General features: G+C 34.2%; 1 protein-coding gene across 1 annotated transcript; it reads left to right on the forward strand.

The window, feature by feature from the left end:
* The first annotated feature begins 312 nt into the window (after window positions 1–312).
* LOC120353327 (UDP-glucosyltransferase 2-like) lies at window positions 313–10,977 on the forward strand. The gene is made up of 6 exons (XM_039436607.1): window positions 313–653; window positions 1,813–2,001; window positions 5,884–6,350; window positions 6,828–7,056; window positions 7,895–8,114; window positions 10,932–10,977. Exons 3-6 carry the CDS (start codon window positions 6,027–6,029, stop codon window positions 10,975–10,977), a joined length of 819 nt encoding a protein of 272 aa, XP_039292541.1. The 5' UTR covers window positions 313–653; window positions 1,813–2,001; window positions 5,884–6,026.
* Window positions 10,978–12,012: the final 1,035 nt, after the last annotated feature.

The raw sequence follows: 12,012 nt of genomic DNA on the forward strand, positions 1-12,012 counted from the left end.
AACTCATTTGTTCTATTCCTAGAAGTTGTAGGATTCTGAATAAATAAATTTTATTCCAACAAATTGTAGTAGCCCAGTAAGTAGGAAAAGTGAATAGTATCAGCTTTGCTTGGATTTTTGAAAGTAACACACAAAAACGTTAGGCTGATTATGATAATTTAGATCAGAGAATTATAAATTTTCTCAATTTTTTCCTATCTCTTATAATAGGAGGTTATTGTCGGTTCTTGTTTATGTAGGCTGGTCATTTGCTGACGATGATTTGGAAATTATTCTTTCCCACAGTATCCAATTTACAAAGAGAGACATGTCGAGATGCCTTCCGTCATCTGGGTATCATGACAGTGACCAACATTTACATCATGGAAGACTATTTTCATTTTTATACAATGGAGAAGAGCCAGGAGGTTATCAATTATCGCTAATAGTGTCAGGCTCTACAAAAACTTCTAATCACTCTAGACTCTAGAACGGTAAAGTAGTCTGCTATTTTTATTGAGAATGAATAGGTGATTTTTCTGATTTCCCTACGGTCAGTAACTTATGAAAGGTTCCAATTTCAGTGTTGAATTTTATGAAAATATTTGTCATACAGCTTCAATCAGAGTAAAAAATTGAATTTCAGCCTTGGAATCCACTAAACACATGCAAACGTGAGTAATAATTTTGTTTACTATCTCCAATAATAATTATTTAATAATGATTGAGATTCGAGATTGATATTATCATTGTTTTGTATTGATAAATTAAATTAGTTTTTTGAAAAATGAAATAATTTTTTTTCTCGTGACTCATATCTGAGCAAACCTACGCTCATTTCTTTTCTATGATTATAAATAACTAGCTTACCCGTCGAACTTCGTACCGCCAAAAAGTCATTGTATCTCATGTCACACTTGACTTTATTTGGTGAATCATGAAATTTATCTGATAATCATTATTTTCATTTACATCACAATACGGACTTCCTATGTGATTAAAACTACCGTTTTAATACCAGTAAACAATTTTATCACAGAGTGACGTGTTTATTACAGCTGATAAGTTTGGATGATGAATCATATTATCACAACATGATCTTGAATCATGATGATCTTCCCGTTCTACGTTAGCCGATCGGCCGACAATTTCGAAAACATAGGTCTGTAAAATGGATTAATATATAATTATTATTAGCCCCCCTATTATAATTTCTGGTCAGAAACCATCCCCAATATTCACGCAACCTATTCCCAAAGTTTCATGCCGTTCTGTCAAGTGGTTTCGAGTCTATAGGGAACAAACAAACTAACACACAAACAGACATTCATTTATATATATATATATATATATTATATATATATATATATATATATATATATATTATATATATATAGATTGACAATAGTTTCATACAAGTATTATTATTTTGTAGTGAGTTTGTCTTTAGAAATAAGTCTTGTTAATTTTGATTTTTTTAAAATGAAAACTCAGGAAGTGAAATCGTAGATTTTTGGTGATAAAACTTGAACCTTGTGAATACTTGTGAATAGGAAAGTAGGAAATGACATTGGATAATACGGCAAGGCAGAACATCCAAAAGGATCTCTCTGCCGATAAAACCCATATGAATAAATAAATACTTTTGTATTCTATAACATGTAGAAGCTTTGTATTTTTCAGCTCATCTTCTGTAATGTGTTATTTATTTGAGTGAAATTCATCCAATTCCATTATCAATTGATCAACTATTCCAAAGCCAAATGCTTAGTTTCTCTTAAAATTCGAAAAATTAACTGAATTCTATAACTTATGTTATATATTTTTTTCTAGATGGGTTTCAAAAACAAATTTATCACAATACTATTATCCATGGTGATGGTAACCAGTTCGTATGTTGGTAACATCTTGTGCATCATAGTTTTCCCTGCATACAGTCATCAACAACCTCTGCTAGCCCTTTCAGAAAAACTCGCCAGAAGGGGACATAATCTCACTGTGCTGACCACTGATCCACCCAAGGTGAGGAGAAAATTATTTTTATAGGTATTTTATTCAAACATCAACATAAATTACATACATCCTTCTAGCTGTATTTAAGGAGTTTGTGCTTTAAAGGGACAGTGACGTTTGCATCGCACTATTTTATTTTATAGGACACAAGGCTGGGGCACTGACAATTCACCACTCCCACACTCTGTTAACGAAACACGGGACATTCTGAAAGATGAATTCCTACATATCAGTATCACTGAAAGTTACCGGTACCGTGAAAATAAATGAAGTCTGATAATGTTGGCTCGAAAGTATGAATATAATAGACTAGTAGGTGACCCGTGCTCCGCAAGGGTTTGTTTAAAGCACTTGATAAACTGTAAACTTGTACTGAAATCTGAAATTAGGTCTATAACCATTCTTGGTAAATTAGCATTCTATATGCAAAATTTCAAGCTAATCAGATCAGTAGTTGATGCTTGATAATGCGTCAATCGTGAATTTTTTATCCCGTACCTGCATAAGCCGTTTCTCTTCTTTATTATATTATTCTGGATAGGTTTTCAAAAAGGATGTATGAATATTGAGTTAAGTAGGTAGTTATCCACGTAGTTGAATGATCAAACAGCAGTACACAAGGAATTCAATTGTGATTGAATAAACAAAAAACTATTCATTTATTAGTTGGGTTAATAAGGTATTCTTCAGATCTACGTATGGTAGTTAAAGAGTCAAACAATTTTACACAATGTATCATTATCGTTGTGGTAGTAGATTCTAGTTAACACCTTCAATGTCGAAGTGTTTATTCAAACGAGAGAGAAAATGCAGTCAGTATACATAGCGTAGAGTGGTTCAGTTTCTGCTAAAGCGCCGTTTGAGGCGAGAGTCTGCGTATAGTCTGTGCTTTGAGTGGTCAAACAATCTTCCTCGAGCTGGCTAGACCTCACTGACCAAATATTATCGAGCAACCATTGAGTGAGGCTTTATTTATGAAAGATCTTCTGTATCAAATATGCGGCTCACCTTACCCTGCTTCTAAGTGTCGGTCTCCGTTTAATCATAGATTAAATAAATAAATAAATTAATATTTCTTTACTTCATGGTTTAATCAAACTGAGTGGATACGCAGGTTTTGCAAATTAGATGAGGTGATGATGAATTTTGATCCACTGCGAATGGAGTCAAGGGGAATGACTTTGTTGCAAGGTTGGGATGAATATTCATGTCATCATTTTTTAGTAAAATTATATCATCTCATAGAGAATAGATGCTACGATATAAATGTTGTTGGATCTATATAGAATAACTAGAATATTGATAGATGTTTCTCACTATATTTCTAATGGGACGAATTCTATGAATTGAAAAAAATAATGCCAAGTGTGTCTCAAGTAAGTAGTTGATAGGACTTATTAATTTGATTATTATTCGACACAAATCTCAATAAAATTCAGGATGAATTTCAAAATGATTGATTGAGTGTGGAATAATTATTATTTATCGATATTTATACAGAATACCAGAATACTTGATTTACAAGGAGTAGGGTATCTTTACCAAATGATCATTGAGTTTTTTTCGTATTCACCAATCTACTCTCTCAATTCAGAAGTTCGTGATTTGAAACACCTGATATCTCCTTTCATTTTTAGTGATCTGAGCCTTTTTTCTTGATAATCAAGAAAAAGTTTCAATCTCTGATTGGCAACCATACCTTTACCATACGAGATTATAGTACGTGGTAATTTTTTCTGTGAAAATTGAAAATTAAGTTTCAACCTCCTTTAACGTCGAAATTGTTCCAGCAATCAGATTTTTAGCTTAAATATATGTAACGCCAGTTTGCCTCTATGGTGCACATTGAGTAACGCTAAATTAGTCCAGGCAATGAATGCTCAAAAAAGAGTATAAAGGGAAAAGTTTGGAAGACAATTTTTGACCCCGCAGTTCTGTTTAGGGTAGTGAAGAGGTAAACATATCAAAAGTCCCCACCCCTACCCCCCGTGCTAAGGAGGTGGGGTTGGTTCAAAGGTACCATTTCTTGGTTTCTCGCATATAATCCGGATTAAACCACCCTCATCTCTTTAGCACAAGGGGTAGGGGATGGGGACTTTTGATATGTTCACCCCCTAACTGGTCCCAACAAAGCTGCGAAGTCAAAAATTGTGTTCAAAACAAGCTCTCCAAATTCCTTTGTCAATAGGTCTATTTTTTGCATAACTGAATATCTCACACTCAAACACTGAAGCTGCTGCAACAGTCGTGGGGATGTGCGTAAACTTGTGAAATTATACATTTTATTGAAGACAATTTGAAGCTCTATAAGCTCATGATCAGCATGGATTTTCTCATCGATATTCAAAAGTTTATAAGAGCAAAATAGCAAAATGAGGAAGATTGTTTTTTTCAAAAATGTCACATCTTTTAGAGGGATATCTCGAAAAGTGAGAGAGATATAAAAAAGTTATTCAATCAATATTGTAGGAACTTATGTAAGCTTTAATTTCTTATGGAATAGTCATGTCTGTAAAATGCATAATTTCAGAGTTATATGCGAGAAACCAAAAAATGGTACCTTAAACCAACCCCACCCTCCTAGCACATGGGGTAGGAGTGGGGACTTTTGATATGTTCACCTCCTCACTACCCTGAACAGAACTGCGAGGTCAAAAATTGTCCTCCAAACTTTTCCCTTATAACACTTAGTTGACTCGGCTAAATTGACCAGCAAATGATGGCGGTCAGACATACTCATGCTCTCCTGACCAAGAACTACTCAACATCTCAAAGAATTTGGAAATATACAGTGTATATCTTGGCATCTGAGACTCATGAGCTATATATTTGTTGTGTACCTGCCATACGCTAAATAAATAAATAGTAGGTCTACGTGAGAATGTTTAAAACACATCCACCACTTAAATTTATTAATATCAATACTCTTTGAAACCAATTCCCAACTACACCTACATAGACATGTCTAGTGCTTACAAAAATCTCAAGGAGATGGATGAGAAGTTTGGTTTCAACCTTCACGAGAAATCTCAGCAGTCGAAATCTTCAAGAAACTACCTCAGGTTTTCTCAGAACTTTGTGATTATGAGTTGGGCCTTCCTCAAGTTTCAAGCATTCATTGGGTGAGTAAAGATGACTCCTACCATCATTTTCACCTAACAAGATCATACAATATCATAATTGATTATAAATTGGTATTTGTCTATAGTTTCTTGGGCAGAATCAGTATACAAAATAGCTTTTAAAAAAGCAATAATTGATGCAATACTAGGTGGAAATATCCATAGATTTCATCAAGTGGCTCTTGAAAGTTGATGTCTTGACTTGATACTTATCGCAGTGAAAATAGAACATTACAGACCATTATGATGAATTATTAACATGAATTACTATCCGTGTTTTGGATGGATACGTTAAGCCATCGGTCCCGGTTGCCTAAAAAACAGTCGTTAGGTCATGTCAGAGGCCCTGAAATTGATCAGTTGCGACCTAAAAACTCCGACACCAAACCTGAGCCAGCCAGGTCACTCGATATATTATTATTATTATTAACAGGAAAACTTGAAACAAGAATAATATATGTGAAAATCCGATTGAATCTATTTGATGTATTTTTAAATTGAAACAGCGCCTTTTCTTGATCATCAATTAATTCAGGAGGAATGTTAAGAATAAAAACTTATTCATTATTCGGAAAGTTTGATGGAATTCATAAGTGAAATTGTATTTGAAAAGTGAATCAGTGTTCTAGTTTCTTCTTACTTTGGTAAAAAGAAAACTACAACAATGAGGCATGAATACTAAAAAATTCTAGACTCTATAAAATTACTAGTAGAGATGCAAGCACATTGCTCCTGAAATGATTGTAGAATTTCCCTATTCATTTTGCAGTAAAGCAGCCTCTATGAAGTTCGACGCTGTGTTGATAGAGAACCTATACTACAGCAGCTTCCATGGACTGACGCACAAACTGGGTTCTCCGCCGGTGATCGGAGTGCACACATTCGTGCCCTGGTCGGCCCCTCGACGAGTTCATGGGAGTCAAAGTGAACCCTTCCTACATGCCTCACATCTTCTCTCATCATAGCGACTCGATGACCTTCCTTGAAAGATGTTTCAACACGTTTTTGTACTGGTATAATTGGTATCTGGTCGAGTACGAGCTGTTCCCTTATCAAGAGGCCATTCTCAAGAAATACTTTGGGACGAACACACCATCAGCGAGGGAAATGGAGTTCAACAAGAGCTTGTTGCTGGTACCAGCTGATCTGTCCGTCGCTTACCCAATGAGTATTCCTCCGAACTATGTCAGAACGGGAACGTTCCACATTCAACCTTCTCCTGAGCCTCTTTCAAAGGTACAGTATGAAAATTAAAGAATTTCCAAAATTTAACTCATGAATCTGGGTAGATATATTGAACAATCCAAACTTATGATTGATGATATTGATTGATGAATCAATCTTCAGAGATCCATTGAACCAATTCAGTTACAAACTTCAAATGACAAAAAATCCAAATATTTGTAAATTTATTGTTAAATATATGATTGTATTAAATCTATGATAGAATACTGAGAGCCATATGCACTATCCACTTTAACCGCCAATCTATGATTACATTTAGGCTACAATTATTATTATGATGTGGTTCAGACTAGTTTTAAACGAACAGCTAATCAATCAATCTCCGTTTAGACCGAAGTGGTACATTTAGAGAGCTATATAGTTACTGACAAAATGTTTGTTTGCTGTGTGTTTTGGAATTGACATTCTCTTATTATTCTTATTCTACTATCGATGGTGAATTGAGATTTTGTTTGATGTTTTTCACAGGATTTAAAACAATGGATTGACGGAGCTGAACAAGGCATTGTCTACTTCAGTCTGGGAAGTAACATGCAGGGAACTTCCGTTCCTCAAGAGAAGAGGGAAATATTCTTCAAAACCATCAGGAGATTCCCGAAGATCAGATTCTTTTGGAAATATGAAGCTGAGTCTCCACTATCAAATGTGCCTTCAAACTTGTTGATTAGAAAATGGTTCCCGCAACAGAGTATTCTAGGTAAGACTAGTCAATTTTGGGATAATCCAATCAACTTCCAGCTTGTTTAATCAGAATCATTCCTCTACTGAAGCGTCTTATAGACGATTCACTGTATTACTCTATAATTTCATGAATCAAAGTTTACAATTTCTTGGTTTTTAAGTCTTTTCCCAACTTAACCACACAAAGATATTTGTGCAACCGTTGTTCACAGAAAAATGATTTATTAATACATCGAGAGTTAAGAGGACAGCAGAGCTCAAAACCATCTCACAAATCCTGATGAAAATATTCAACGTTCAAATATTTTAACTTTTACGTTTTACAAAAAGTCGATAGTTTTCACTTTCATATATATGAGTCCAACTTTCACTTGAAAATGATGTAAAATAGGAATAATTATTCTCAAGGATGATCCTCATAAGCAAAAAATAGATCGATTGGAGAATGGTCTAAGTTCAATCAGCTTATACACAATTATGAAAGTAGTGTTTATTCACACCATTTATTGGGGTTGACGTAAATAAGAAAATTATTATTCTATAAAAAAGTATTATTAAATGTCAATATAAAAGTATTATTTTTGTCAATGATAGTGACGGAAATGGAAATACTTCTCTGTTCAATATCTATTTAATATTTTCCATCTGCATGAGTTGTACGCTCAACACTTGACAAGACAGAATATTATTGTTGGCAATAATAAATTTGTATTGAAAATCTGCTGACCTATAACAATTTATATTCTTTTTTTTCAATTCAACAAGGTAAAAAATGTCAAATTCGCAATATAACTCGTAGTTATTCTCCAATATCTGTTTCCATAATCCATTAATTTTGCTTGATTTCTGGGCAGTTCACCCGAAATGCCGGATTTTCATCTCGCAAGGTGGCCTACAGAGCACGGAGGAGGCGATCTATTACGCTGTGCCACTTCTGGTCATACCCTTATTTGCTGATCAGCCACATCAAGCCGCTAAAATAGAGAAGGATGGAGCCGGTCTCTCTCTCTTGCTGAGCAGATTGACGGAGGACAATTTTTATGACGCCATAAACAGCATGCTGACTGACCCAAAGTGAGTAATATCCAAATAATTATTAAAAATGGTAGAAAGCAAAGAGTAAAAGATCGTGAATCTACACATTAGATTTGCATCGTGGTCAGTTTAATAAAAAGCCTCAAGAATTTCCATGAAGTTCCTTGACTATTCTACCCTCACCTGGGAGGATTTGAGCTGACTCACTGATGGTGATTTTTCCATGAAGTTTCTTGACTCTTGAGAAGATTTGAGATGTTCATTGTGACACTGTTGATTAGAAAATAGAAAACTCAATTACACAATCCAAAAACTCAATGTAAAGCTCGATCTATCATTATTTCCATCGATTGTTATACTCAAGAATAAGCATGAACAATTTTTCCCCGATCACTTCACAATAAAAACTTCTACAGTTTTTACATAAACTTTTCCGAGACTGATATGGTTCTACCGAGACAAAAATTTCTACAATTAAACCGACTGATATTCAGTAACTATTTGATTTTATTCAGTGACTGTTCTCTAGTTAATAATAAAACAGAGAGTTACTAAGACAGCCGACCACATAACTGAAGATTAGCCTCATTCAAGCAATTAAGAGACACATTTGCTTTGGCGAATCCCGGAGCTCTTCCTCAATTTATCAGCTCAGAAATTTGTGACTCAAAAACAAAAATAAGCAAATGCGATTATTTAGGGGTATGCAGCGCTGAACTCAATTGAACAAACGATAAAGCATACATCTCTTGTGACTCTTTATCATAGCAAGAGATAAACCCGTCCGAAACAAAGGTCATTTACATTTCGCGGCTTTTTCATGTTGAAATTATTCAAATTGCTCACTGTTTTTCACAATGTGATGATGAAGCTTCTGCGAATAAAACTGCGACCGAATCCTCGCTATAATGCGCTAGTTCTTTGTCTCTATTCGGTATGAAATTACCCTCGAATGGATATTTCAGGTCAAATCGAACACTTGCTCTAAACAATGAAACAGTTTTGCTGAAAATTTATTCCATAAATAAATCTACATTCATTTTGTACAGAATCGATGAAAAGTGGTCAATTTATCAGCGCACAGATGAGGTATGATATTTTTGGATTTGAGCTATCCTGGAAGTGAACTGAATAACCTGTTTACTGGCAGATAGATGTATTCAATTTCCAGTGGAAAATCCATTTTCGAGCTATCAAAATATTTTGAGTTATGCATAGTTCTTGCTTAGAAACAAATATCATGGTTCTACAAACTGATCTTCAGTATCGAAGGGGGACATTATCAAGCACCTATAGGAGAAATAGCTTTAGACGTTTTTATTACAATTTAGTCGGTTTCCCCAAATATTTGAAGAATATGTCTGATATTATTCAATTGAAAATTTGTTAATCTTCAATGTTTCTTTCCACTACGAACTGCTTGTTGATAATCACTTTTGAATACTTGAATTACGACATAGCAGTCAGATTTTATCTGACTGCTATGTCGTAATTTATTCAAGTATTCAAAAGTAAAAATTTCATGTTTTGTTATTGATATTAATCAATAAAAACTGGACTTGCAGATTCATGAATTCAAATAAGACAAATAATTATATTAACTTAAGAATTCTTCATTTACAGTAAATCGTTTCTGACTTTAATTCATCCTGAATCCATTGAATCCTGAATGATTGAAAGTTCGTATTGGTATTGTTGAGGTTTAATTCATTCACAAGAATTGAAGTTGAAGTAGCAAGTTAGAAGTATCTTGCCTAAATAGACAAATTGAATTAAGCTTCGTGAAGAGCAAATTCAGCTAAAAGCAACACTTACCTTCCCTAACAAATTGACAGCAGTGAAGTAAGTGAGGAATAAATTATTGTGGTGAGTTCTACTCAACTGGTATCTGAACTAAAATTAGGCTAGTTTGGTAGTTGATTCGAAACTTTCATGTTGTTACCTTTTTAGAGGTAAGTAGAAGAGACTTCAAGAAGCAGGTAGTTTGTTTTGGGAAATTCATGACCTACAGAGGCACGCAAGTACTTAGTACTGGAAAATTCATGACCTTCAAAACTTTGCAACCGAACTAGAAAGAAATTACGGCCAAACTGTTTTCACGGCAAAAAAATTCTCACGCTTCTTTCAGAGCTGTATTTCTGATTCTATAGAACGACTTTCCTTTGCTTTCGCTCGGAATTCAAGCCAGACACTATGGCAAACTTTTGCATGCTTTTGAAGAGCTGGTAGAACTCTAAAAAGTGTTAGATCTTTATCCCTATCTCACTTTTACTCGCGAATTTCGAATACTACACGAACGGTGTGAGTTAAATTATGCATAATACCCGATGCTTACTTCAGTGACTACGCTGGTTGGGTCTCTTGCAGGCAAATTTTATCGCTTCTTTGGGAATATTCAATACATTTGCATAATGTGCACCAGTTCATACGATAGAACACAAACTGTGAAAAGTACTTGTTGAATTTGCTCAAAGGCATTACTGTATCAAAATATTATTAACTTATTTTTCAATTCTTAAAACTAAACACGCAAGAGCCAAGTACAGTAAGCCTATCTCAATGTAAAACTTATGAATGACAACTCTATAAACATATGGGAGATAAGATGAAACTCTATAATCAAGGTTTGACGAAACAATTGCCTATTGACATGAATTCGATTTTGATCGTTCATTAGATTACAATTCGAAGGAATCATTGCATAATAAATTGAAAAGAAATTCTTTTAAAGTTTTGATCATCTTCAAAAAGTTTTTGATTTCATCATAAATTTTCCAGTGAAATGTATTCCTATGATGCTCTACGACGTTGAGTGATTCAAATTTAATTAAATTTGTTATTCGTATTGGATTGCAGACAACCTCTGGCATTATCCATGCATTTGACCAATAATTTCCCATGATGAGCATGATAAATATTGTGGCATTACACTGGAGAATGTACAGTACCTTGTTTTTTTATTATTAGAGAGCATGTTTAATAATATTATCTGTTCACCTACAACGCAGAAAAACGAGAGAATGAGAATTGTTTCTCTCCATTCACTTCCTCTCTTAATATAACTGTTCATAAAATCTATCATCGTAAATTTTACACCCATGATTATACTTATAATATTTCTTCTCTATTGGGTGGTATACTATGAGATATGATTTCTAGCGATACACTCAAATTAAACCTTTTATTTTTCGAAAATATGATTTCTAGTGGCTGTACCAGTGGCACAGCTCCACTTCTGTTGAATAAAATAATGTTGTTGAATATAATACTCTACTCTAGACACTAGACAGCAACAAGAATGGAACAGCTTTTAACTGCTATCGTCTCTGTGACAGTCTTGCTCCAGAAATATCTTTCCTCTTTTTCGAGAACAACTTTCCACATTTTACTTATCCTTTTCAAAAATTTAGGTCAACAATGAGTGAGTTCCATTAAAGTGAAGGTTTGTAACTGAAATGGGTCCGAATTTTATTATTCCTCATAAGAATGCACTTCCAAAGCATCTCCAAAATGTAACATTCAGCGATAAAGTAAGTATTCTGGACACATTTTAATGCGAGGGAGATTGTAAGGGGTATACCTAGATATTTTATGGTGCATTTTTTCAGTTCATCGAACGATAATGCTGAGTCTGTCCTATCGTTTTTTCCTTGTTTATTCAGGTAGAAATCGTGTCAACCCTTTAAAATCTTCTGAAATAACCGTCTGGGTAAAGATGTAACTGAAAACTGGGTCATTTTGACGAAGATAAAATCTAGCGTATCTTAAGGAAAAGAGATTCTGTCTAATTCCCAAGACTGTGACAGTTTTAGAGTTTATTTAGAGGTCAAGAGCTGCCGTTATTCTTAGTTTCTAAGTTTCTACGAAGTTTGTTGAGGAAAATAAATATACAGTTTTCATTTCTAAAATGATTTATGTCTATTTCTTTGTTTAATTG

Source organism: Nilaparvata lugens, chromosome 10 (genome assembly GCF_014356525.2).
Source record: "Nilaparvata lugens isolate BPH chromosome 10, ASM1435652v1, whole genome shotgun sequence".
Lineage (NCBI taxonomy): Eukaryota > Metazoa > Arthropoda > Insecta > Hemiptera > Delphacidae > Nilaparvata > Nilaparvata lugens.

Bases quoted from the DNA above. Each gene is read 5' to 3' on its own strand.
- LOC120353327 (XM_039436607.1), top strand. From the start codon at position 6,027: ATGGGAGTCAAAGTGAACCCTTCCTACATGCCTCACATCTTCTCTCAT. The intron at 6,351-6,827 runs GTACAGTATGAA...TGTTTTTCACAG, and splicing joins CTCCTGAGCCTCTTTCAAAG to GATTTAAAACAATGGATTGA. The intron at 8,115-10,931 runs GTGAGTAATATC...ATTGGATTGCAG, and splicing joins AGCATGCTGACTGACCCAAA to ACAACCTCTGGCATTATCCA.